The 27,500-nt window shown below is 34.1% G+C and overlaps 1 protein-coding gene across 2 annotated transcripts in view; it reads left to right on the top strand.

Moving 5' to 3' along the window:
- The window catches only part of LOC136845373 (nephrin-like), a 1,223,962-nt gene that overhangs the window by 930,400 nt on the left and 266,062 nt on the right, over positions 1-27,500 (top strand). For both annotated transcript variants that reach the window (XM_067115676.1, XM_067115641.1), the window contains exons 4-5: positions 4,090-4,218; positions 17,554-17,757. In XM_067115676.1, coding sequence (XP_066971777.1) covers positions 4,090-4,218; positions 17,554-17,757 — 333 coding nt within the window. The remainder of the gene's footprint in view (positions 1-4,089; positions 4,219-17,553; positions 17,758-27,500) is intronic.

Below are 27,500 nucleotides of genomic sequence, written 5' to 3'. Positions count from 1 at the left end.
GTGAGGTCAGTGCAGGGAAAGATTGGATGAATAATAATGAAGTCTCTCTCTCTCTCTCTCTCTCTCTCTCTCGGTTGCTCGTTTTATCTTCTTGTTTTTAAGCAAATTTAATTTGGACTAAAGCAAAATGTTGATGGAGAAAGCGACAAAACTAAATAGGAAAAAATAAAAACGGAGAGAGGTTGGAGTTCGCTATAAGGGTAAATTGAAAAGATGATACTGACTTCTGCCTCTCTCTCTCTCTCTCTCTCTCTCTCTCTCTCTCTCTCTCTCTCTCTCTCTCTCTCTCGTCATTCTTGTTAAGAAGGTCGCGTTCTTAAGTATATATCTTCAAGTACTGATCATAAGAAATTTTCCCCGGGCTGGGCGATAAGACACAGACGAACACACAGAGAGAGAGAGAGAGAGAGAGAGAGAGAGAGAGACTGCAACGCCATTCTCTTCTTTGTTGCTCAAACTATCCTCGTATCCAACGTACCACCAAGAACCGCAAGCGAATTGAGCTATGACATTCCAGGTGAATACCGCCATATTAATATGCTTGTTCCATGTTTTATTCATCGGCTTCATTAGAATAATCAGTTACCTGCAGAAGGTTCACGTCCCTTGGTGTTCTTGTCTCAAGGTCACAAGGCGATACAATGGCGAACGCCACGCTCTGATTCCTCCTTTGTCAAGTTAATGAGTTTGTACAGGTTGTTTGTCAGAATTGGATTTTGTTTTTCTAGTTCTCACAGGTTTGTCAGAATGCGAGAGAATTTTACATTACCGCTCACAGATTTCTTGTTGTCAGCATTTGCCTGACATTTTTTTTGTTGGTAGAATTTGACTGACATTTTTCTTTTGCCCAAATTTGACTGATATTTTTCCCTTTTCAGAGTTTTGACAGATATTTTTTTGTTGGCAGAATTCGACTGACATTTTTCTGTTGTCAGAATTTGACCGACATTTTTCTGTTGTCAAAATTTGAAAGACATTTTTGTGTAGTCAGGATTTGGCTGACATTTTTCTGTTGTCAGAATTTGACCGACATTTTTGTGTAGTCAGGATTTGGCTGACATTTTTCTGTTGTCAGAATTTGACTGATACTTTTCTGTTGGCAGAATTTGACTGACATTTTCCTGTTGTCAGAACCTGACTGACATTTTTCTGTTTTTCCTGACCGGTTCTTAGTCAGAGTTTACCAGGCACTTTATGGTGTGTTGTTTGTCAGAATTTGACATACTTTAATGTAAATGCTTAACATCATTTGAATTAAATTTTTAATTAGTACCACATCGATTGTTTTTGTTACAAGTGCAGATTGTTTCTTTGAATTTTCATACAAAGTTTTAACAGATTGTGACACAAAACTTTCTTTGTTATTCCTTACAGAATTTTGTTTGAATTGGACAAAGCTTTCTGTAAAGTCTTACAGACTGTTGTCTTTATATAACAGGAATTATTACTATAACATTTAGCAGATTTGTGAAAGAACTGGGCAGAAAAATTTTTTTTAATTACAGATTATATGTCAGATTGTCGACGGAAACTTCAGTTAATTCTCACATATTGTCAGTTACATTATGACAGAGATTTTTCTGTTCTCAAATAATTTTTGACGGGATTTGACAGAAACTCAGTCCTTACAGAGCACTCTCCCTATTGGACAGAAACATATGCTTTCATAGTTTTGTCACTTTTGTATCATAAGTCATCAAACTTAAATTATTAAGACAATGTTCTTGTGTTCTTTGTCATTTCTGCTATTTCTGCCTCCGTGAAATGTATCTGTAGCTGTAGATTTCTTGCGCATGCGTGTGTGACGTAACATAAGAACAGAGAGAACAAATAAAACTGAAATTTATAGTTCAGAGGAATAAGAGTTCGTACACAGAGCCAAGAATGATAAATGCCTTCAATTCTTTCAAGTGTTTGTCAAAGTGTAAGACGCTTTGGGTTTCTAAATAATTTTTTTTTTATTTTCTTGCATTTCTTTATACTACCCGATACTGATTCATTACTCAGGATTTTTACCAGTCATCACTTGGGTATATTTGCCCTTACATCATTTGAAACGTGGGTATTTTTGCCCGATCAACATTTAGAATGGAAGTTGTTTATACAGTAAACATCTGAAAAAATTATTTTTTTCTAATCAACATTTGAAACTTGATATTTTTTGCCCAGTGAAAAATTGAAATTTATGTATCCACTGTATACAATAGATAACATCATGGAATTTCAGAATCAGAAGTGTTTAAGGGAAATTGGCATAGCTGTGATTTCCGGCACTTACTCTTAAGCGTTGTAAAGTGTGAAAGGAAACGAGAGGCCTGCTGTGGACCTCATGACTCCCCCAACCAACAGAGACTACTGTTTTTTCGCTATTATGCTCGCTGTATCCGCAGTCGTTTAATGTTAATATATTTTTTTTTTATTGTCACACTGGTATAGAAATTATTAGTTTAGTCCCAAGAATATACGTCTCGGCTGGTTGCGCGAATACGAGGCCCACGATAGGACAGTTATTCTCCTTGAATACGTTACTACACTTATGAGGCTGCCTTAGGCAATCTGTGTGTAGTGAGGTGTTCAAGAGCAAAGACCCGTGCTGGCATAAGGCCGTCTTAATCTAAACCAAACCCCAGAATACAGTATACGTACTCGTGTTTAGAGAAATAGTAAAGAAATATTAGAATAATAATAATTTTAGAAATGTTAGAGTATTTAAATATTAAATCATTAAATAGAAAAACATAAAAACATAATAAGTTATGAAAAATATTAAGATAATTAAAAAAATTAAGATGTTGAATATTAAATAAAACATTAAGTATGAAAAATAATAAAATATGAAAAATATTAAGGTATTAAATATTAAAATTAAAACATTAAATATAAAAATATTAACTATTAAAAATATTAGAATAATAATTGAGAAAAATATTAAGATATTAAATATTAAAACATTAGATATATATAAAAGATATTAAAATATGAAAAATAATATAAATAATAATTGAGAAAAAAATTAAGATATTAAATATTATAGCATTAAATATAAAAAAATTAAAATATGAAAAATATTAAGATATTATATATTAAATATTGAAAACTGTTAAAATATATGAAAAAAGTATTCAAATAATAATGATGTTCAAAAATGATAAATTTCCTTTCGAGTTTCATTCGTTTCACGCTCTGGTTTTCTCTTCATTCTGTTTTTCCACCGACGTCTTCAACCACTTTTTATTTTTATTTCCTCGTAGCTCCGTCTCCGAGCTCTCTCCATCCTGCAATTATCTCTTTTTTTTTTTTTTTTTTTTTTTTTTTTTTTTTTTTTTATCCCACCTCATCTCTTTAGATCCAGAAACCTCGGCGTCTCGCTAAGCAGACTTTAATTAGCACCATTTGTTAAAAGCTCTCCCGAGATATTTTTTTTTTTTTATACTTTTATACTTTCTCGGATACCTTTCAGGATTTTCTCTCCTCCCCTCCCCTCCCTTCCCCTCCCATTCCCCCTTCCACACCCACCACCCACCCTGTGTCTTTTTCCCAAACCTTACCCAGAAAATCTCTCTCTCTCTCTCTCTCTCTCTCTCTCTCTCTCTCTCTCTCAAGAGATTTTCACCGTTTTCTCTTTTCTTTTAATTACTCATTATTCTTTTCATTCTTCTTTTCGTTCTGGAACCTACTCGGCTTCTGTTTCTCCTTCCTCTTTTCTTCCTCTTCCTTCCTCTCCTGTTTCTCCCCTCTATCTCTCTCTTTCCTTCTTCTTCATCTCTCTCCCAGGAGATTTTCACCCATTTTTATTTTAGTAAAACACTCATTCCTCTTCTCTCCTCTTCCGCTTCCTCTCTCTCTCTCTCTCTCTCTCTCTCTCTCTCCTTCTTCTTCATCTCTCCCAGGAGATTTTCACCCATTTTTATTTTAGTAAAACACTCATTCTTCTTCTCTCCTCTTCTCTTCCGCTTCCTCCTCCTCGCTCGGTTTCTCCTTCTCTCTGTCTCTCTCTCTCTCTCTCCTTCTTCTTCATTTTCCCCAGAGATTTTCACCCATTTTTATTTTCGTAAAATACTCATTCTTCTTCGTTTCTCTTTGATACAGTTCCGCCGAACAAACCCGAGATCTTTAATGAAACGGGTCATTTGCTGACGACCGAAAGCGGAGCTGCGGCCATCATCGGACCTTACAACGAAGGCGACCCTTTGATGCTTCTGTGCAAAGTTCTCGGAGGTAAGTGACTGTTTTTTTCCCTTGCTTGCTTGCTTGCAGAGGGATGTGTTTCGTGAGGTCATTTTTACAGGTGGGGTTTTTTTGCTTGATTGCTTGCGTTGGGGTGTGTTTTCTCGGAGTCGTTTACAGGTGGGATGTTTTGTTTGCTTTCTTACTTACTTGACTGCTTGCACAGGAATGTTTCTTCTTGACTGCTTGCATAGGCATGTTGTTTCTAGCAGGCATTTACAGGTGGGGTGTTTTCTTGATTGCTTGCATAGGGATGTGTTTCTTGAAGGCATTTACGAGTAGGATGTTATGTTTTTCATTTGTTGCTTACTTGCTCGAGTTTGAAAGCCATTGTTCTCGTTTGTTTGTATAGGATATTCATAGTTAGATATTTATAGGGGTAATTTGTTCCAACGTATAGAAATTTATCCCAATCTATGGAAATATATAGGAAGCATTAATAATCTAATTTATTCCAACTTAAGGAAAGTTATGGGAGGCTTTTAGAGAGAAAAATTTGTTCAAACCTATGGAAATTTTATAGGAGTTGTTTCAACGAAGAAAGGACTTGCTGGCAAGTTATGTTCTTGTTTATAGGAGGCTCTTGTACATAGTATTTTGCTACTCCTATGCAAAGTACTCGGAGGAAAGTTCGTACAGGCAAGGAACAGCCAGATGCTTATAACAACCTCCTATAAACACCACTGTGTAAGCAAGCACGCACTCACTCACTTCCAAACACTTTTCACAGGAAGAACGAACTGTTATCTATAAACACCTCCTATAAACATCCATTGCAAGATAATTTGAGGATTTAGAGTGTGTGTATATTTATTATAGAGGTATTTGATTGCGACATTTATAGATTACTTGTTTAAAGGATCTCTGTTATCGAAATATTATGATTATAGATAAATATTCCCCATAATACTTAGAGGGATTATTTATGAATAGTATTAACATGTAGGATAATATCAGTCTCACAGCGTTTAATAATTATCATCGAATTGCATGCCGATTTTTTTATTTGTTTAATGATTAATTTACTCAAATTTTTTTTTTTTGGGGTGGGGGCTCCACATAAAGATTTCTAGCCAAATATTTCCATCAAGTGCATCCATGCATGCACGTAATGTAATGGATATTTATGTATACATGTAAATGCATGCATGTATGTATGTATATGTGTCCATAAGTATACATCCTTATACCATGGACATATGTATAAATACGTATGTTTGCATATATATATATATATATATATATATATATATATATATATATATATATATATATATATATATATATATATATATATATATATTATATATATATATAATTATATATATATTGTGCGTGTGTGTGTGTGTGTGTGTGTGTGTGTGTGTGTGTGTGTGTGTGTGTCGTCATCAACAAAAAGAATTGGCCAGCTGCAGCCGAGTTCCCGTACATCCTCCGAAGCAAGAGAATTCTCCATGTCGTGTCGAAGGGGTACAGTTGGACCGTTCCCTCCGGACAAATGACTGTTCGAGTCCCGCCGAAATCGAACGGTGCCCGAACAGGAGCGAAGTCGGGGTGTGATCGGATGAGACCAGGACGTGAACACGGCTCCAATATGATAAAACACGGTCCCGGATGCAAATGGAGTACGGGAGTGTTTCGCGGATTCCACGCACTAGAATTATTGTTGGTCCGAGCTCTCAGAAGCGTTTGTGCGCATGCGTGTTATATTTGTGTGTGTGTGTGTGTGTGTGTGTTTTGAATGGTTAGAGAAATGATGGAACTTAAACTTTGAATATTGCTTTGTTTCATATCAGTTATGAGAATCTGAATTGATGGAAAATCTTAATTGTTGTTTTATTTGGACTTCTTTGAGAATCTGAATTGTTGTTTTATTTGTATCAGCTTCTTTGAGAATCTGAACTGTTGTTTTATTTCATATCAGCTTCTTTGAGAATCTGAATTGTTTTATTTCATATCAACTTCTTTGAGAATCTGAATTGTTGATTTATTTCATATCAGCTTCTTGGAGAATCTGAATTGTTGTTTTATTTGTATCAGTTTCTGAGAATCTGAACTGTTGTTTTATTTCATATCATCTCTGAGAATCTGAACTGTTGTTTTATTTCATATCATCTCTGAGAATCTGAACTGTTGTTTTATTTCATATCATCTCTGAGAATCTGAACTGTTGTTTTATTTCATATCAGCTTCTTTGAGAATCATTGTTTTATTTCATATCAATCTTTGAGAATCTGAATTGTTGTTTTATTTCATATCAGCTTCTCTGAGAATCTGAACTGTTGTTTTATTTCATATCAGCTTCTCTGAGAATCTGAACTGTTGTTTTATTTCATATCAGCTTCTTTGAGAATCTGAATTGTTTTATTTCATATCAACTTCTTTGAGAATCTGAATTGTTGTTTTATTTCATATCAGCTTCTCTGAGAATCTGAACTGTTGTTTTATTTCATATCAGCTTCTCTGAGAATCTGAACTGTTGTTTTATTTCATATCAGCTTCTTTGAGAATCTGAATTGTTGTTTTATTTCATATCAGCTTCTCTGAGAATCTGAACTGTTGTTTTATTTCATATCAGCTTCTTTGAGAATCTGAATTGTTGTTTTATTTCATATCAGCTTCTTTGAGAATCTGAACTGTTGTTTTATTTCATATCAGCTTCTCTGAGAATCTGAACTGTTGTTTTATTTCATATCAGCTTCTCTGAGAATCTGAAATGTTGTTTTATTTCATATCAGCTTCTTTGAGAATCTGAATTGTTTCATTTCATATCAGCTTCTTGAGAAAATCTGAATTGTTGTTTTATTTGGTTTCAGCTTCTTTGAGAATCTGAATTGTTGTTTTATTTGTATCAGCTTCTTTGAGAATCTGAACTGTTGCTTTATTTCATATCAGCTTCTTTGAGAATCTGAATTGTTTTATTTCATATCAACTTCTTTGAGAATCTGAATTGTTGATTTATTTCATATCAGCTTCTTGGAGAATCTGAATTGTTGTTTTATTTGGTATTTCTCTGAGAATCTGAACTGTTGTTTTATTTCATATCATCTCTGAGAATCTGAACTGTTGTTTTATTTCATATCATTTCTTTGAGAATCTGAATTGTTTTATTTCATATCAACTTCTTTGAGAATCTGAATTGTTGTTTTATTTCATATCAGCTTCTCTGAGAATCTGAACTGTTGTTTTATTTCATATCAGCTTCTCTGAGAATCTGAACTGTTGTTTTATTTCATATCAGCTTCTTTGAAAATTGTTTTATTTCATATCAACTTTGAGAATGAATTGTTGTTTTATTTCATATCAGCTTCTCTGAGAATCTGAACTGTTGTTTTATTTCATATCAGCTTCTTGAGAATCTGAACTGTTGTTTTATTTCATATCAGCTTCTTTGAGAATCTGAATTGTTGTTTTATTTCGTATCAGCTTCTTTGAGAATCTGAATTGTTGTTTTATTTCGTATCAGCTTCTTTGAGAAACTGAATTGTTGTTATATTTCGTATCAACTTCCTTGAGAATCTGAATTGTTGTTTTTAGTTCACATCAGCTTCGTTAAGAATCTGAATTATTGTTTTATTTCATATCAGCTTCTTTGAGAATCTGAACTGTTGTTTTACTTCATATCAACTTCCTTGAGAATCTGAGATTTTGCATATACTATAACTAAATAACAATTACTCTCATTTATGTTATGTAATTATCAATTAAATATACTGTAACTGAAACAGCAATTGCTCTCAGATGAAATAAACTTAAAAAACAAATATGATAGAAAATGACAGTTTTATCACGCCATCTTAGAAACAAGTCCTTTGATGTGAGTGAAATATTCGAACGTGTTATCAGATAATCTTGCTTTGATTTCTTAATTATCCGGGATCAGTTATTTCCTACGCCAGTTTATATATAACGATGATTGCCGGTGTGGTATTTAATTTAACTTGACTGTCTGCAATGATTCATTATGGTTGTTTCGGGTTAAATAAATGTGTAATTCAGACTGTCCCCACAATTATTGGTGTGTTTATTTTGAATAATAATAATACTAATTATTATTATTATTATTATTATTATTATTATTAATTAGCTAGTCTGTCATTTTAATTTTTTTTTCGGAAGGACCGTTTATTATTATTATTATTATTATTATTATTATTATTATTATTATTATTATTATTATTATTATTATTATTATTATTATTTAGCTAGTCTCTCACCTCCATGTGGTTTTTCTTTCAAGGGTTACACTTGTGTGGGAGTTTTTTTTATAAGATTCACAATTCTTTGGAGCTTTTCATTGCTAGGCCTGGGCTTCACTGGAAGTTTAATTTTTTATTATCATTCATTTACATTTTGTGCCATTTTTAAGCATGTGGGGGCTTTACGACACTCTTGCATACTGTCATTTTATAATCAAAAGAACTCACACGGGAAACAACCGAAATTATGTTCAGAAGATATGGAGGAAGGTAGAAAATTCCCAGACGTGACAAGAGAAAAAGGAAAAGCGTTGCAGTAACGGGGAGATACTTTAAAACTGTTTTTTTTTCCTACAGAAATTAACAGGTTTTTTTTAGTTTTCTGTAAAAGAAAACTATTGTCTGGCCGTCCGCCCTCAGATCTTAAAAACAACTTAGGCTAGAGGGCTGCAAATTGGTATGTTGATCATCCACTCTCTCTAGCCATCAAACGTACCAAATTGCAGCCCTCTAGCCTCAGTAGCTTTTATTTTATTTAAGGTTAAATTTAGCCATAACCGTGTGTCTAGCAACGATATAGGACAGGCCACCACCGGGCCGTGGTTAAAGTTTCATGGGCCGCGGCTCATACACCATTATACCGAGACAACCGAAAGGTAGGTCAGTTTTCGTTGGCCTTGATTATACGCTGTACAGAAAACTCGACTGTGCAGAAGAGACTTCGGCGCATTTTTACTTACAGCCGTCTTTTCCAACTTAAATGATTAATAAATTGGATATTTCAACCATCAGTGAAGAATAAAACCGTTGTTTCTAATAGATAGAAGCATCAGTGGTGATAAATAACGTTACTTTTGGCAGAGCTTGAAATAGAAATGTCCCTTGCTAACACAGTTAACGATTAAAACCGTTCCTTCTAATAGCAATGAAAGATAAATTTAAAAGTTTGAAAACCGAAAAATCTGTTCCAAAATAAACGAACGTCAGAATTGCCGTCTTCGAAATATATGCAGATAAAATGCTTATAACTAACAGAAAGGAATATCAAAACCGCAGTTTCTCACAAAAATCACCATCAACAGAAACAAAAAAAAAAAAAACCTGTTCCCAAAAATGTCAATAAAAACAGCAGTTTCTCAAAAACATGACAATAAAAATCGCAGTTTCTCACAAAAAGCCGATGAAAATAGCAGCTTCTCAAAAATGTCAATGAAAGCTGCATTTTCTCACAAAAATTGCCAATAAAACCGCAGTTTCTCAAAATAATGTCAATAAAAATGCAGTTTCTCACAAAAATGCCGATAAAAATCGCAGTTTCTTACAAAAATGCCAATAAAAAACCGCAGTTTCTCACAAAAATGTCATTAAAAACCGCAGTTACTTATGAAAATGCGAATAAAAACCGGAGTTAAAAAATAAATAAGAACGGCAGTTTTTCAAAAAACGCCAATAAAAACCGGAGTTGCTCACAAAAACGCCAAGAAAGACCGGAATTTGTCAAAAAAAGACCAATAAAACCGCGGTTTCTCACAAAAATGTCAATAAAAACCGCAGTTTCTCAAGAAAATATCAATAAAATCTACAGTTTCTGACAAAAATGATGATAAAAACCACCAACAGAAAATCAAAATGCATCATATTCTACCAAACTTGCCCATGTGATTTCCGTTTGCATTTAACTGTGAAAAACCACACAGTCTTGTCGAGTCACGCCTTTCGTATTAACCGTTCCGTTCCAGTTGCATTAACTCACTTTTCTTCCGTATTAACTGTTCCAGTTGCATTAACTCACTCCTTGCGTATTAAATTAACTATTCCGGTTACATTATCTCACTCAAACACCGTTGTAACCGGCCCCCCCCCCCCCCAGCTCCTTCAGCCAAAAAAAAAAAAAATATTGTGAGCTAAACTTTGTCATGAGTTTGCTGAAGACAGAGCTTCCAGGATCTTGCGCTTAGCATCAAAGGGAAATTTTCCAAGAAATGGGAAGTTATTCAGAGGGCCCTGAAGACGCCACGCGTCCCCACTAAAAAAAAAAAAAATTTAATTAAAAAAATAAATATTTTTGAAGTCTTGCATGCTTAGGAGTCATTAGAGTCCTGGGCAGTACGAACTAAGTTACGAGAAATATAGTTTAATCTAATTCTGAACTGGTGCAATATCTTCATCATTTTCTTTTTCACCTTTTAATTGTGATTTTAAAAATTTTAAAATTAAAAAAGTTAAAAGTGTGATGCTTAAAAGTCACTGGAATCCTAGCCAGTAAGATCCAAGAATAAAGAAAAATACAGTTTAATCTAATTCTGAATTGATGCAATATCTTCACAATTTTCTTTTTTTCACTTCTGATGATTGCGATAAAGAAAATGAAAAATAAAAACAAATTAAAAGTCTTTGATTCTTAAAAAGTCATTGGTATCCTAGCCAGTAAGAACCAAGATTAAAAATAAAATAGTTTAATCACATATTATTTGATGCAATACCTTCATAAATTTCTCTTTCACTTCTGGTGATTGTGAGTAAAAAAAATTGAAAAGTAAAGAAGATAAATAAAATTCTGTGATGCCTAAAACAGTCATTGGAATCCTAGCCAGTTTAATCTAGTTCTAAATTGATACAATATCTTCATCATTTCTCTATCACTTTGATGATTGTGATTAAAAAATTGAAAAAAAATGAAAGTCTGTGATGCTAAAACAGTCTCTGGAATCCTAGCCAGTATGATCCAAGAATTAAAAAAAATTAGTTTCATCAAATATTATTTGATGCAAAATCTTCATAATTTTCTCTTTCACTTCTGATGAATGTGATTGAAAAAATTGAAAAAAAAAATATTAAAGTCTTTGATGCTTAAAACAGTTATTGGAATCCTAGCCAGTACGATCCAAGAATCAGCAAAAATAGTTTAATCAAATATTATTTGATGTAGTATCTTCATAATTTTGTCTTTCACTTCTGATGATGGTGATTAAAATAATTTAATAAAAAAAATTTAAAAGTCTTTGATGCTTTAAAACAGCCTTCGAAATCCTAGCCAGTAAGATCCAAGATTAAAAAAAAAAACAGTTTAATCAAATATTACTTGATACAGTATCTTCATCGTTTTCTCTTGCACTTCTGATGATTGTGAAAAAAATTTAAAAAAATTAAAAAGACTTTGATGCTTAAAACAATCATTGGAACCCTAGCCAGTAAGATCCAAGAATTAATCAAGTTCTAATTGATGCAATATCTCCATCATTCTCTCTTTCACCCCTGATGGTGGGAATAGTCCAAAGGTACACATCAGGTATTTTTCATCTTCAGAATTTTACCATAGAAGCCATTTCTTCCTAAAATTATTTCTTAAAAGACGTAGTGAATCAGGTTCTCAATTGGTTTTTAGGAATGGGAAACGTTTTTAAAGATTTTATGTTACTGAATAACATAAGCCAAGCTTTCTCGTTGTGATAAACTTCATCGCATCGAATGGGGTCTAAAGGAATACGTAAATAAAACAAAACTAGATGAAGAACGGGAATAGAGGAACCCCAGCTAAAAGGTATAACCCAGTACCCAAGCGCTCTCCAGGGGTTGCACCTACCCCACCACTTTAAAAAAAAAAAAAAAAAAAACAACGGTATATAACACTGTACCCAAACACTCTCCAGGGGTTGTACGAAAGTTACCACTTTACCAAAAAATACCCAGCTATAACCCAGTACCCAACCGCTCTCCAGGGGTTGTACGAAAGCTACCACTTTACCAAAAAATACCCAGCTATAACCCTGCACGCAAACACTCTCCAGGGGTTGTACGAAAACTACCACTTTACCAAAAACAAAAAAATACCGAAAAAAACAATCGACAAACGCCGGAATATCGAAGGCATGGACGAAAGGGGAGCACACACCCGTCTCTCACGCGACGAATTTTTAGCGGAGAGAGAGAGAGAGAGAGAGAGAGAGACAGATGGAACTGCAACTTTAGGCTTTATTACCAATAAAAGTTAGACAACCGGCCATATTCGGCAATGGCACCTTTCGCCGGTCTTTTATTGTCCCGTCGCCGACGTAGGTGGTAGGAGGTCCGAACTCCGAAAACTAGGGAACAGGGAAAGTTACGGCGTCCATGTACTGGAGGAATTCCTGACGCGAAAATGAAGGGTTTCGGTTCCGATTTAAATATGGCTGTCAGGGGCCATGCTGCTCACACCACGGATGAGAGTTTGCTAATGGGGAGGTTTTATATATATATATATATATATATATATATATATATATATATATATATATATATATATATATATATATATATATACATACATACATACATACATACATACATACATACATACATACATACATACATACATACATACACACACACACACACACACTAGTGTTAGGCTTCAGTAGAAGGGGATGGTTTAGGTTCTAGATTCATTCATTTACACACACACACACACACACACACACATATATATATATATATATATATATATATATATATATATATATATATATATATATATATATATATATATATACATACATACATACATACACATATACACACACATAAACCACACAGGTTCAAGGCTGTAAGTAAGATAGCTTATCGTTAATTTTACACGTCACAGTTTTATCCGGGAACTGTCGGGAACTATAAGTAACAAGCTTACTTATAAACCATATAAATACACGTTAAATTATGCTTAACGAGACCTTCATGAAAAAAAAAACTACAAACAAGATCTAAACCATTTCAAATTCCTAGATGGTATATTGCTTCTAAAAACGAACGAATATAATTCCCACTTGTTAATTCCGCACTTTCCACGAGAGGTTCCTCGTCATGGGGAATTTACGAGAAGGGCTGTCAAGCGTAAGGTTAATTAGAAAGGAAATGATGGCAAAAACAGCGATTATGTACAAACAGAAGGAATTCAGGGTTACCGTTTTCATGCGTTTAAAATGAGTTATGTGACAGTAATTGAAGAGTACAGTATACATGCTGTACGAAGTCGTTATACTCAATGCAAAGGCTGGGGTGGCAATTATGTTTCAAGGAAGACGTCCCAAATAACATACAGGAAACTATACAGACTATACAGAGAGAGAGAGAGAGAGAGAGAGAGAGAGAGAGAGAGAGAGAGAGAGAGAGAGAGAGATGTATCCAAAACAAACTGCATATCAAGTTCTATGATAATTTGAGAGAGAGAGAGAGGTATCCAAAACAAACTGCATATCAAGTTCTGTGAAAATTGAGAGAGAGAGAGAGAGAGAGAGAGACAGAGACAGAGAGAGAGAGAGAGGATGTGTATCCAAAACAAACTGCGTATCAAGTCTATGATAATTTGAGAGAGAGAGAGGAGGTATCCAAAACAAACTGCGTATCAAGTTCTGTGAAAATTGAGAGGGAGAGAGAGAGAGAGGTTGTATCCAAAACAAACTGCACATCAAGTTCCATGAAAATTAGAGAGAGAGAGAGATTACTGATTCAAAACAAACGGCGCATCAGGCTCTATGAAGACTGAAGGCCAATTCGTGAGGCTTTCGTAATGGTTGGCTCGATTCCATAGGTCCACGTCGTGCCCCTGATTCCATTTAACGCCATTTGGGCAAGGGACCGTGCTGGCTAATCTAAACCTGCACACACACACACCACTTTATTTATGTTTTCAGCTTTCATGATGTGGAAATTACCCCAAACACCATTAAAAATATTTGAGCGAAATTCTGGCCATTTTACGTAACGCAAGTAGGGACATTTTACGTGACGCAGGTAGGGACATTTTACGTGACGCAAGTAAGGGCGTTTTACGTGACGCAAGTGAGAACATTTTACTTGACGCCCTTAGTATCACTGGCAGAATTCAAACCTTGGCGATGCCTTAGCACATGATGTATATTTGCGATACTTAAAAGCTGGTATTTTTTTTTTTTTTATCGCCAATGCCATCGGGACAGAGGAAAAAGTTCCCTTTCTTTAATCCAGGCCTGGAGAAAGCAATGGAGAGAAAGCGAAAGGAAGATGGATTGAGCTTTCTGGCAGAGGAAGGCACAGACATGTCACTGAAAGGATGCCAGGTTGAAGGAGCCCCTGGACTCAGGCCCCCCACCTCACACCCCAACCCCCCATAATTCAGGAGAAACCTATCAGTAGTTCAAATGCCATGTTGTTAGTGAGAGGAAACTCTTATCTGGTCAAGCAACGGGCTTTACTGGAACCAAGATAATTTATGCATACGTTGACAGGAATAACCCGGTTTTATTTTTTATTTTATATTTGACAGAGATTCATTTCAGTTAATGCTAGTTGTAAGAGAACTATATCCATTTGAAAAAAAATACCTCCTTTTACACACACACACACACACACACACACACACTTATATGTATATAAATGGATGTATGTGTGTGTGTGTTCCAGGATAACTCTGAAATGCATTGAGGAATTTTAGCCAAACTTGGCGTACATATGACTTACTATCTGGAAAAGAATACTGTGGGGATAAGACATCACTAGCACCAAAGGGGGTGGGGGTGGGGGTGGGAAGGGCTTCCCTGAAACGGGGCTGATTCTGCCCATAGGCTTAGTAACTAAGTAAACTCTATGGGTTTGCCATACCTCATTTAGGTATGCTGTACATATGACTTACTATCTGGAAACGAATACTGTAGGGGTAAGACATCAGTGGCACCAAAGGGGGTTGGGGGTGGGAAGGGGGTGACATGTAAAAATAACTGAAAACAACAGATATTAGTGTCCGATGTTTAGACACTAATATCTGTATTTGGAATGGTAATGTGGCCCTTTCATGCAAAAAGGTTGGGGAGCCTTGGTTTAATCCATAGTTTTCAAGGTTGCTGAGATGAATAGTGACACTCCCAATGCTATGTAAGTCCAAGTTCAGCCGTGATAGGAAGTGGGGGTGAGATGGGGTGAAAAATAGTGTTAAAAAATTACAGATATTAGTGTCTAATCCATGGTTTCGAGGTTGCTCAGATGAATAATGACACTCCAGATGCCATTTAAATCCAAGTTCAGCCCCGATAGGAATGGGGGTTGAGAAGGGGTGAAATATAAATTGTCAGAAATACTGGGCAATGTAATTGAAGCAACTATCTTAACAGGAAAGGGAGAGAGAGAGAGAGAGAGAGAGAGAGAGAGAGAGAGAGAGAGAGAGAGAGAGAGAGAGAGAGAGAGTAGAGGGGGTGTCAGGGAGAAGAAAGAGAGAGAGAGTTTATCGGTTGTCATTCAGAGTTTTCCCTGGCAGCGCCGGATGTGTCAGCTAGTGTGTGTATATATATATATATATATATATATATATATATATATATATATATATATATATATATATATATATATATATATATATATATATATATGTGTGTATATGTGTGTGTGTGTGTGTAGTTAGATGTACTGAGGGACAGATAGCTAGATGGATAGAAAGATAAGTATATTGAAGCAGAGAAGGAAATAATGTACGGCAAAACAAAACAAAGATAAAATCTAATATGTTGCACAGACAGTAAGAATAAATGTTGAGTGTACAACATGAGAAATAAAACAAAATTAAAAACTAAAAGAAATAATAGAAATGAAATACGGTCAGAAATGAACCTTCACTTTTGTCCTCACAAGGTAACAAAGGAACCTTCATTTTCCCTCATCTAATATGAAATGAAACCTCATTTTTTCCTTCATCTAATATGAAGTGAACTTTCATTTTTTCCCTTACCTAATATGAAATGACCATTTTTTCCTCACCTGACATGAAGTGAACCTTCAGTTCTTCTCACCTAATGTGAAATGAACCTTCATTTTTCGCCTCACCTGGTTTGAAATGAACCTTCGTTTTTACCCTCAACGTAATATAGAATGAACCTTCATTTTTTCCCTCACGTCAAATGAAATGAACCTTCATTTTTTCCCTCACGTTACATGAAATGAACATTAATTTTCCCTCACGTCATATGAAATGAACCTTCATTTTTCCCTCACCTGATATGAAATGAACATTAATTGTTTCCCTCACGTAATACGAAATAAACCTTCATTTTCCCTCACCTGATATGAAATGAACCTTCATTTTTCCCTCACCTGATATGAAATGAACCTTCATTTCCCCCTCACCTAATGTGAAATGAACTTTGATTTTTCCTCACGTCATATGAAATGAACCTTCATTTTTCCCACACCTAATATGAAATGAACATTGATTTTCCCTCACCTCATGTGAAATGAACCTTCATTTTTCCGTCACGTCCTATGAAATGAACCTCACCTGATATGAAATGAACATTGATTTTTTCCCTCACATCTTATGAAATGAAGTTTGATTTTTCCTCACGTCATATGAAATGAACCTTCATTTTTCCCCTCACCTGATATGAAATGGGCATTTTTTCCTCACCTAATATAAATGAACCTTCACTTCTTCCTCCCCTAATGTGAAATGAACCTTCATTCTTTCCATTACCTAATATGAAATGACCATTTTCCTCACCGAGTATGAAATGAACATTAATATTTCCCCTCACCTAATATGAAATGAACACTAATTTTCCCTCACCTGATATGAAATGAACATTATTTCTTCCCTCACCTGATATGAAATGAACATTAATTCTTCCCTCACCTGATATGAAATGAACATTAATTCTTCCCTCACCTGATATGAAATGAACATTAATTCTTCCTCACCTGATATGAAATGAACATTAATTCTTCCCTCACCTGATATGAAATGAACATTAATTCTTCCCTCACCTGATATGAAATGAACATTAATTCTTCCTCACCTGATATGAAATGAACATTATTTCTTCCCTCACCTGATATGAAATGAACATTAATTCTTCCCTCACCTAATATGAAATGAACATTAATTCTTCCTCACCTGATATGAAATGAACATTAATTCTTCCCTCACCTGATATGAAATGAACATTAATTCTTCCCTCACCTGATATGAAATGAACATTAATTCTTCCCTCACCTGATATGAAATGAACATTAATTCTTCCTCACCTGATATGAAATGAACATTAATTCTTCCCTCACCTGATATGAAATGAACATTAATTCTTCCCTCACCTGATATGATCTGAAAAGCCCCTTCATTCTCCGCCGGCAGGTCGGCCGCCTCCCAAGGTGGAGTGGTACATGAACGGGAAGGAGAGGCGCTCCGAGGTCACGCAGCAGGCAGGTGGGGTCATCCAGATCACGACCTCAATAGCGCACCTGCGTAGAAACCACCTGCACGCCATCTTCGAGTGTCGAGCGTCGAATTTCAACGGTTCCACGCCTGTTTCGTCAAGTATAACGTTAGATATGAATTGTGAGTACTGGAGATTGTTGCTGGATTTTTGTCTTCTCTCTCTCTCTCTCTCTCTCTCTCTCTCTCTCTCTCTCTCTCTCTCTCTCTCTCTCTCTCTCTGTACGCAAAGCCATTTGACTCTCTCTCTCTCTCTCTCTCTCTCTCTCTCTCTCTCTCTCTCTCTCTCTCTCTCTCTAAATAGACATTTACAGTATATATTGGGTACATATACTGCACATTATCATTCCTTCATGGTCTCTCTCTCTCTCTCTCTCTCTAAATAGACATTTATATATTGGGTACATATACTGCACATTATCATTCCTTCATGCTCTCTCTCTCTCTCTCTCTCTCTCTCTCTCTCTCTCTCTCTCTCTCTCCTCGATCAAAGTTAATTGGCCCCTTCGGGTTATGAAAGTCAATCGGCTCTGGTGGAAAGCGAAAATTGTGTTCTCAAAAATGCTTTCCTTTGTTCCAGCTGTCAATGATAAAATCCCACTTATTTCCCCTCGACAGTTCAACGCAAACCAGAACAGAGATTCTTTCAGCGCCGAGATTTTTTTTTTTCTTCCGCGCATTTTTACCAGAAACCTTTTCATATTCTCGCCTTTCTTTTCCTGTGATTTGATTGATTGCATTTTTCGTGACATGTCCCTTGCATTTATGAGAGTCTGTGGGTGCATTTGGTGGATTCTTAAAAGTTTTATTATTCTTCATTTTCCCTCGGCGAGATTAAATTTCTTGATTGTGAGATTAAATTTATTTTTATTGGTCTTTGATAAGAATATTCTTTGGCAGATTTTTTATTCTTTCTTTATGTGTGGTAATTTTTTTATTGTTATTTTCTATTCCGGGCTGAATGGGGGTAACAGGATAGCCATCCCATTGGCTAATGTAACGGTAAATTATTTATATATACATATATATATATATATATATATTATATATATATATATATATATATATATACATATATGTCATATTTATCCATTATATAACATTAAATTATATTGGTATATTTCTTATATATATTTGATATTTTATATTTATATATTAATTATATTCTTATTATATATTTTAAATTATATTTATATTATCGCCTTTATTTTCCTATATTTGATTGATTATATTTATTCGTGACATGTCCCTTGCATTTATATATATATATATATATTTATATACATATTCTTATAGTTTTATTATTCTTCATTTGTGTGTACATATGTCCCTTGCATTTAAATTACTTATTTTCAACTGTATCTTTGGAACAACATAAGAAATATTCTTTGGCAGATTTTATTCTTTCTTTATGTGTGTAATTTTTATTGTTATTTTCTATTCCGGGCTGAATGGGGGTAACAGGATAGCCATCCCATTGGCTAATGTAACGGTAAATTATTTATATATATATATATACATATATATATATATATATATATATATATATATATATATATATATATATATATACATATATGTCATATTTACGTAAATATATATATATATATATATATATATATATATATATATATATATATATATATTTTATATTTATCCATATATAATAATATACATACACACACACACACACATATATATATATATATATATATATATATATATATATATATATATATATATATATATATATATAAATTACTTATTCAACTATATAATGCTATAAATTTTATTTTATTATTTATTAACAACATTAAATTAATTCAATAAAGCACTACTGACATACTATATATTTCGTGAGACCATTTTTATTATTTATTAAGACTAAATTAATTTTAATCATGCAGAGAGAAAGAGTTTCTCTCTTGGAGAGAGAGAGAGAGAGAGAGAGAGAGACTGTCCATGCATTAAAGTATCCTATTTCTTTCGTACCCAAGGCCAAATCCAAGTGTCCTATCCGGATAGGAATAAAAAAATATATGATATTGAGGTTTGTGACTATCATATATAAGATTTCTTTCTTCGTTTTCCTCTGGTTGCGGATTCCCAAAGAAACTAATTTCCTAATGTTTTATTTAGTCATGTTGCTAAATGTTGTATATACAACTTTCTCAAATGTCTAGAAACCTATAAACCATCTTAGAATACTGAGCATATCCATACTGGAAAATCATAGTTCCAGCGACGTTGGCATAAAACTTATCTCCTATGTGGATACTGGAAGCCTTGTGAACAGTTCTCTACGTTACAGTGCGGACAGTTCCCTACGTTACAGTGTAAAAATTCCTCACATTACAGTGCGAACAATTCTCCACATTACAGAACGAACAGTTCACCATATTATAGTGCGCACAATTCCCCACGTTACAGTGTCAACAATTCCCCACGTTGCAGAACGAACATTTCACGACATTACAGTGAACCATTCCTCATATTACAGTGCGAACAATTCCTAACATTGCCAGTACGAACAGTTCCATTATGATAGTGCGAACAGTTTCCCGACATTACTGTGCGAACAATTCCCTACCGTTACAGTGTTCCCACGTTAACGAAATACTCCCACGTTGCTGCGCGAACGTTGTTACAGAACGAACATTTACACGACATTACAGTGCGAAAATTCCCCACGTTTTCACGTTACGTTACAGAGCGAACAATTCCCGTTACAGTGCGAACAATTCCCCAGGTGCAAACAATTCCCCACGTTACAGTGCAAACAAATCCCTCCCACGTTACAGTGCGAAGAACTCCCCACGTTACAGCGCAAAAGTCCTTCATGTTACACCCGCAAACAATTCCCCACGTTACAGTACGATTCCTGCGTTATAGCACGAACAACTTTACAGTGCGAACAACTCTCCACGTCTTGCGAAGCGAGATACGGTCTAGTAATATAATTGATTAGCATCAAGTGGGTTATAGATATATGTGGGTCTCTTCTGTTTATAGACAACTTGTTTCCTTCATTTTCTTTCTTTCCTCAATTATTCAATTAGTCTACTCATTTTGGCTTACACGGTCGACTGGGTTATTCCTTCAAATTGGGTATTACAATTTTCTTGAAATATGGCGGCGTAGCGAGCGATGCAGATATTAAACCCTCTTAACTTTTTTTGGCAAAACGAAAGACATCGAACTGTAATTCCGATCGATTCGAAATGCTTTTGCTTCCACAAATAATTTATTAATATTCCACTATATAGGTCTGGTATGGCTAATGATTCTTCGCATCGTTTCTTCGGCTTCTTTTCCACTTTATTATCCGTTTCCTTTAGTTTCTCTCTCGCCTAGCTTTCCAACATCTTTAACACTTCCCCCTTCCCCATCTTTCGTCACCCATTTCACAAACGGATCTTGTGGGAACGGGCACCTCAAAAATATGAATCTGCTTTTGATAATAGTGATAATAGTGATAATATCACTTCGCACTCAGAAACATGAAACTCGGAAGCGCCGGACCCACTTGAGATTTATATGAGTTACCTGTGATACACCTGTGTGAACACGGTACCTCGTTACTCGATACGCTTGTAATTCGCCTCTGCTTTGCAATTACTAAAAGAAATCGATCCCAAATTACAGACTGGGCAGCGGACGAGTTACCGCTGAGGAAAATCACTCAGCTGGTCCGACCAACGTCACGTGAAATATTGCAGGGGGCGCATTTAGGTGTGAAATTATATCCCGGTGTGTTGTCGGGTAATTTGAGGGGGTCGGAATGCATGGCCCACTTAAGAATTAGGCTGGAGTTGTTGTGTCAGTATATGAGTTGTGACCTCAAATCTTGATTAAGTAGCGGAAGGTCAACGGTGTTGACTTCTAAGCAGTTTTATAGTGGGTGTTAATGGAATACTTCAAACGTACTGTTATTTTCATTTTCATTCTGACATTTGATTTACTCGATTAGATTCTCCTGGCATAACTCTGTACATTCGAAGCTGTTACCTAAAAGAAAATTTACAGATTATACTGAATACTTTCCTCTGGAAATTTACGTTTTGCACTCGACTGGCTTGATTGCAAATTCGTTTTTTTAAGAAGATGAAACAAAGCCTTATGCAACAATACTTTCTCTTAAGTCTTCATCAGATTGCAAGGTATCTCGTCTCCTTATTTAGAGAAATAAATGTCTTTAAACTGTGCTATTTCTTTTATAGGTTAATCGTTCGTAGTGTTTCTAAGAAAGAAAGTGTATGATTATATATATATATATATATATATATATATATATATATATATATATATATATATCTATATATATATATATATATATATATATATATATATATATATATATATATATATATATATGTATATATATATATATATATATATATATATATATATGTGTGTGTGTGTGTGTGTGTGTGTGTGTGTGTGTGTGTGTGTGTGTGTGTGTGTGTAATGGAAAGCAGACGAGACCTACGAAACAAACCAGTCACTGGAAATCCACAATGATATTGTACTGGAGTCTCTTGTCATCATGTGAATGAATTTGTTGAATCCTGATGAATTCTCAGAGGTTTTAGTATTTCGTATTTCTAGAGTGTATTCTCACGCACTGTTTTTTCTTAATTTTTTATTTTATTTTTAATGCTAAAGAAGAGAGGAATTTCAATTTTAATCTTGACAAGTGACATCCACGCGTTGTTGTTGCATAGTCGGAGTATTTCTTTCAGATATTGGAAAATGAAATCCAGAAAATTAATTCTGGAGCATATTCCTTCATTCTGTGTTTATCCATACTGTGCGTTCTGTCTTTCTTTTTTTTATTTAGATCTTCTTCTTACTGATTTTTAAGAGCAAAAGGAGAGAGATATTTTAGCTTCTGAAGACAAATACAGAGTTCACTGTTACCACACCAGCTATTAAAATGATTTAGCGCTCAGATCTGTGACTTTGGGGCAAGTGGGGTTTTTCTCTTGGATTTTTTTTATTGGGTTTTTTCTCTTGAATAATTTTTTTCGATTTTTTTTAGTGGATTTTTCTCTTGGATGATTTTTTTCAGATTTTTTTTAATATAGAGATTTTCCAACAAAATCTTTCTTTGTCTTCAAGAATGAAATATCTCTCTCCTTTTGCTTTAAAAATCAGTAAGAATAATATTCGAAAAAAGAAAATAAAGGCGGAGCGCACAATATGCATAAACACATAACGAAGGAATATGTTCCGGAAAGATTTCGGTGGACTTTATTTTCCAAAATCTGAAAGAAATATCCCAACTCTGAAATGACGCGTGGATTTCACTTGTCAAGGTTGAAATTGAAATTCCTCTCTTCTTTGGCATTGAAAAACATGTAAATATACATTTGTATTTATGTGTTTAGTATATATTACATATATAATGTGTGTATTTGTACATGTGTGCTCGTGTGTGTAAACAGAGAGAGAGAGAGAGAGTATTACATCAGTGAAATTAGTACAACGTAATACTTTAAAAATCTTCATACCAAGACATATCTAACCTCTTTGCCCAAACTACAAACAGTGACACCCACCTCACAATCGTCTGCAGACACAGACACGTCTATGGAACAGAAATTAAACAACCACTTCAGGATAATTCAGGATAATTCAAAGGAAGAGTAAGAAACGAGATAACAGTGAGAGAGAGAGAGAAAAGGGAAATTCTGCTTTTCCAATTACTTACACCAAAGCAATACGCAAGCAAAGTGACTCCTTTTATAGACACGCCATATCCCAAATGGAGGTCATAGCTTACTTTTTCGTGCCGAAATTTGCATAATTTGGCCCGGGGCCCGCCGCGGGAACGCCGTAAGTTAGGGCAAATTGATAAGGAGGATCTTACGATATTTTCCGATGGTTTGCCTCGCGAATTAAGGGATGCGTACCTGAGAGAGAGAGAGAGAGAGAGAGAGAGAGAGAGAGAGAGAGAGAGAGAGAGAGAGAGAGAGAGAGAGAATTCTTCATAGGATATTTTTTGGTAAGACCAAGCAAAAGACAAATCAGTAATTATTCATATAATAGAGAGAGAGAGAGAGAGAGAGAGAGAGGATTAGCTGTCTGAAATGTAGCAGAAATTGTTATTGATTCAATATATTTTATGAAAGTTTGTTATCGTTACTTCCCGTAGGGAGGTAAAGCCATCATTGCACCTCACGCGGTGCACTGTAGGCACGACTTAAGGTTCTCCGCAGCGTTCTCCCTGTCCCCTTAGCTGCATCCCCTTATATTCCTTTTACTGCACCCCCGTTCATATTCTCTTTCTTCGGTCGTGCTTTCCACCCGCTCCTAACAATTGATTCATAGCGCAACGGCTTTGAGGTTTTCCTCTTGTTACACCTTTCAAACCTCTTACTGTCAATTTCCCTTTCAGCGCTGAAAGACCTCAGATCCCAGCGCTTGGCTTCTGGCCTAAATTTTATATTCCAGTTCCAATTCCGTTATCGTTACTAAAGTAGTTTTGAATAATATTTATTCAGAACTTTTTTTTTTATAACGTAAGGGTATTTAACACTGATTGTGTCTTATTTTTGTTATCTGAATCTGTCGAGAACGAATTATGTAAAATCTTTGCAAAATCATACGTTGGGTGTCATCTTACCCTTCCTAATGAACACCATATTCTTCGGAAACTTGAATTTCGATGGCCCCCGTGGGCTTGTTCCATATGAATAGGGGTCATCTCCTGAATAATAATAATAATAATAATAATGATAATAATAATAATAATATAATAATAATAATAATAATAATAATAATAATAATAATAATAATAATAATAATAATAACGAGTGATATGAAAGTTGGATTTGTTCATCAAGCAAATGACGAACAATTTTCACCACCAATACTTTCTTCCTGTCTAAAGTTAAAATGATGACCTGTATGTTTGTATGTATATGTATGTATGTATGTATATATATATATATATATATATATATATATATATATATATATATATATATATATATATGTGTGTGTGTGTGTGTGTGTGTGTGTGTGTGTGCGTGTATCCTACCTCCGTTATGACTCACCCTTTTTATTGATGAATATTAGACGTTTTAAAGTGATATATTACAATGAAATTTTGGCTCATTGTAGAACCTCAATATTTGAAACTTTTGTAACATTTATGAATCAGTGAGATATTGCAGGTCAAAAATTATAAATAACAACAAATTCAAAGAGATTAATTTCTAAGTGGAACACTCCCGACAAAATTCGCTAGTGAACACAAAAGTACAGACCAAGATTGAATAAATATGAAATTGCCAATAAATAACAATGAATAAATACGGCACTGTGGTAAAAGATATACAAAAATGTCTTAAGTTTTTGGCAAAGATTCTGAAAAATTCCGAAATTGCCGACGAAGATTCGTAGAAATTGCGAATTACATGACGAAAGGCGGATCAATAAAAACCGAATATTGACGAAAAAAAAAACGACAACAGATGAGAAAGCTTTTAAAGTTCTGTGAAGATAAGTGTGAAGTGATTATTTATAAAAAAAGGATAATGAAATTACTGACGTAGATTCGTAGAAATTGCGAATTACATGACGAAAGGTGAATCAATAAAAACCGATTATTGACAAAAAATAAAACAACTGGTAAGAAAGCATTTAAAGTTCCGTGAAGATAAAAGTGTGTGGAGTGATTACTTAAAAAATTAATAAAAAATGATGATTTCTAAATAGTGAAGGACCAGAGTCACATCAAGAGTGTAAATGTGACCTCCTCCCCTTTCCAGGGGATGACCTATCATGACCCCTCTTAAAGGTGGAAGGGCAAATGAAACCCATTCAATGAAAGGAGGACAAATGAGAGGAAGATGGACAGGCATGATGACAGAATGCGAGGAAGAGAAGTTGAAAGAAGTAGAAAATTTAATATGAGAGCGAGAGAAGGGATGATAATGTACAGTATATGTACCATATATATATATATATATATATATATATATATATATATATATATATATATATATATATATATATATATATATGTGTGTGTGTGTGTGTGTGTGTGTGTGTATGTATATATATATATATATATATATATATATATATATATATATATATATATAGAGAGAGAGAGAGAGAGAGAGAGAGAGAGAGAGAGAAAGAGTACAGTGCAGTTGGTAAATAATTCAGAAGATTTTGAGGCAGAAAGGGAAACTAAACTGACAACAAGAGATGGGGAATGACGAGGAGAGAGAGAGAGAGAGAGAGAGAGAGAGAGAGAGAGAGAGAGAGAGAGAGAGAGAGAGAGAGAGAGAGCATTAACGAGAAAGATACCTTAATATGAGAATATTAACGATGAAAGAAAATAGCACAACGCGAGAAAACGAAGAAATAGAAGAAAGAAGAGAACCAAACGAAAGTAATACTAGTCGAGAGAGAGAGAGAGAGAGAGAGAGAGAGAGAGAGAGAGAGAGAGAGAGAGAGAGAGAGAGAGAGAGAGAGAGAGCACTGGTTCAGAAGGAGCAACACACCTTCAACCAATATCTTTAAAAGGTTCTTATTACACTTAAAGGAAAATGAATGGAGACCCGAGAAAGAGCGAGTCTTTGGAGTACTGAAAGAGAGAGAGAGAGAGAGAGAGAGAGAGAGAGAGAGAGAGAGAGAGAGAGAGAGAGAGAGAGAGAGAGAGAGAGAAAGGACACACACTTATATATATATATGTATGTATACTTTTATATAATTTTTATATATATATATATATATATATATATATATATATATATATATATATATGTATATATATATACTGTATATATATGTACATATATATAAATGTATGTATGTATTTATGTATATATACATATATATAAATGTATGTATGTATTTATGTATGTATATATATATATATATATATATATATATATATATATATATATATATATATATATATATATGTATGTATGTATATATATAATACACACATACATACAAACATATACATACAGATACACATACAGTTATGAATATCCCCAAGAATACTGGGAAGCCAAAAATTTTAATTTCAATATCGACATTCATAGCAAACGTACTCGATTCTTAAATATAATACAAAAAGAGCCCAACTGACGTCATATCTGCCGAAAAATCTAAAAAAAAAAAAACAAGAAAAAACAATAAAGAAAAATGGTAAAAACGAAGAAATGTTATTGAGGGAAGGGTCTCCTTCTCCAACTGCGCAAAAACAGGGGATGAAATATTGTTAGATGTATTTGGGAGTAAATCAACGCTTGCGTCGATATCAAGCACAAGCTGAATAGGGCCGAAATACCACAGACTCTCATATTTCATCGCAATCTTTTCAATTATTTCTCTGGGTTTTCCTGCCTTCAACAATTTTATTAAAATATATATATATATATATATATATATATATATATATATATATATATGTGTGTGTGTGTGTGTGTGTATGTGTTTGTGTATGTATACACATATACTGTATATATTTGTTTATTTATATATTTTTCAATTATTTCTCAGGTTGCCTAGCTTCAACTATTTTTTTAATATATATATGTGTTTGTGTGTGTATGTACAGTTATATATATATATATATATATATATATATATATATATATATATATATATATATATATATATATATATATTACTTTTCAATTATTTCCATATATATATAAATATATATAACTTTTCAATTATTTCTCAGGGTTTCATGGTTATTCAACAATTTTATTTATATATATATATATATATATATATATATATATATATATATATATATATATATATATATATACATACATACATACACACACAAACACACACACACACACACACATATATATATATATATA

This window comes from Macrobrachium rosenbergii, chromosome 1 (assembly GCF_040412425.1).
Source record: "Macrobrachium rosenbergii isolate ZJJX-2024 chromosome 1, ASM4041242v1, whole genome shotgun sequence".
In the NCBI taxonomy this organism is placed as follows: domain Eukaryota; kingdom Metazoa; phylum Arthropoda; class Malacostraca; order Decapoda; family Palaemonidae; genus Macrobrachium; species Macrobrachium rosenbergii.
The sequence above is the reverse complement of the archived record's forward strand: the minus strand, read 5'-3'. Positions and strand labels throughout refer to the sequence as shown.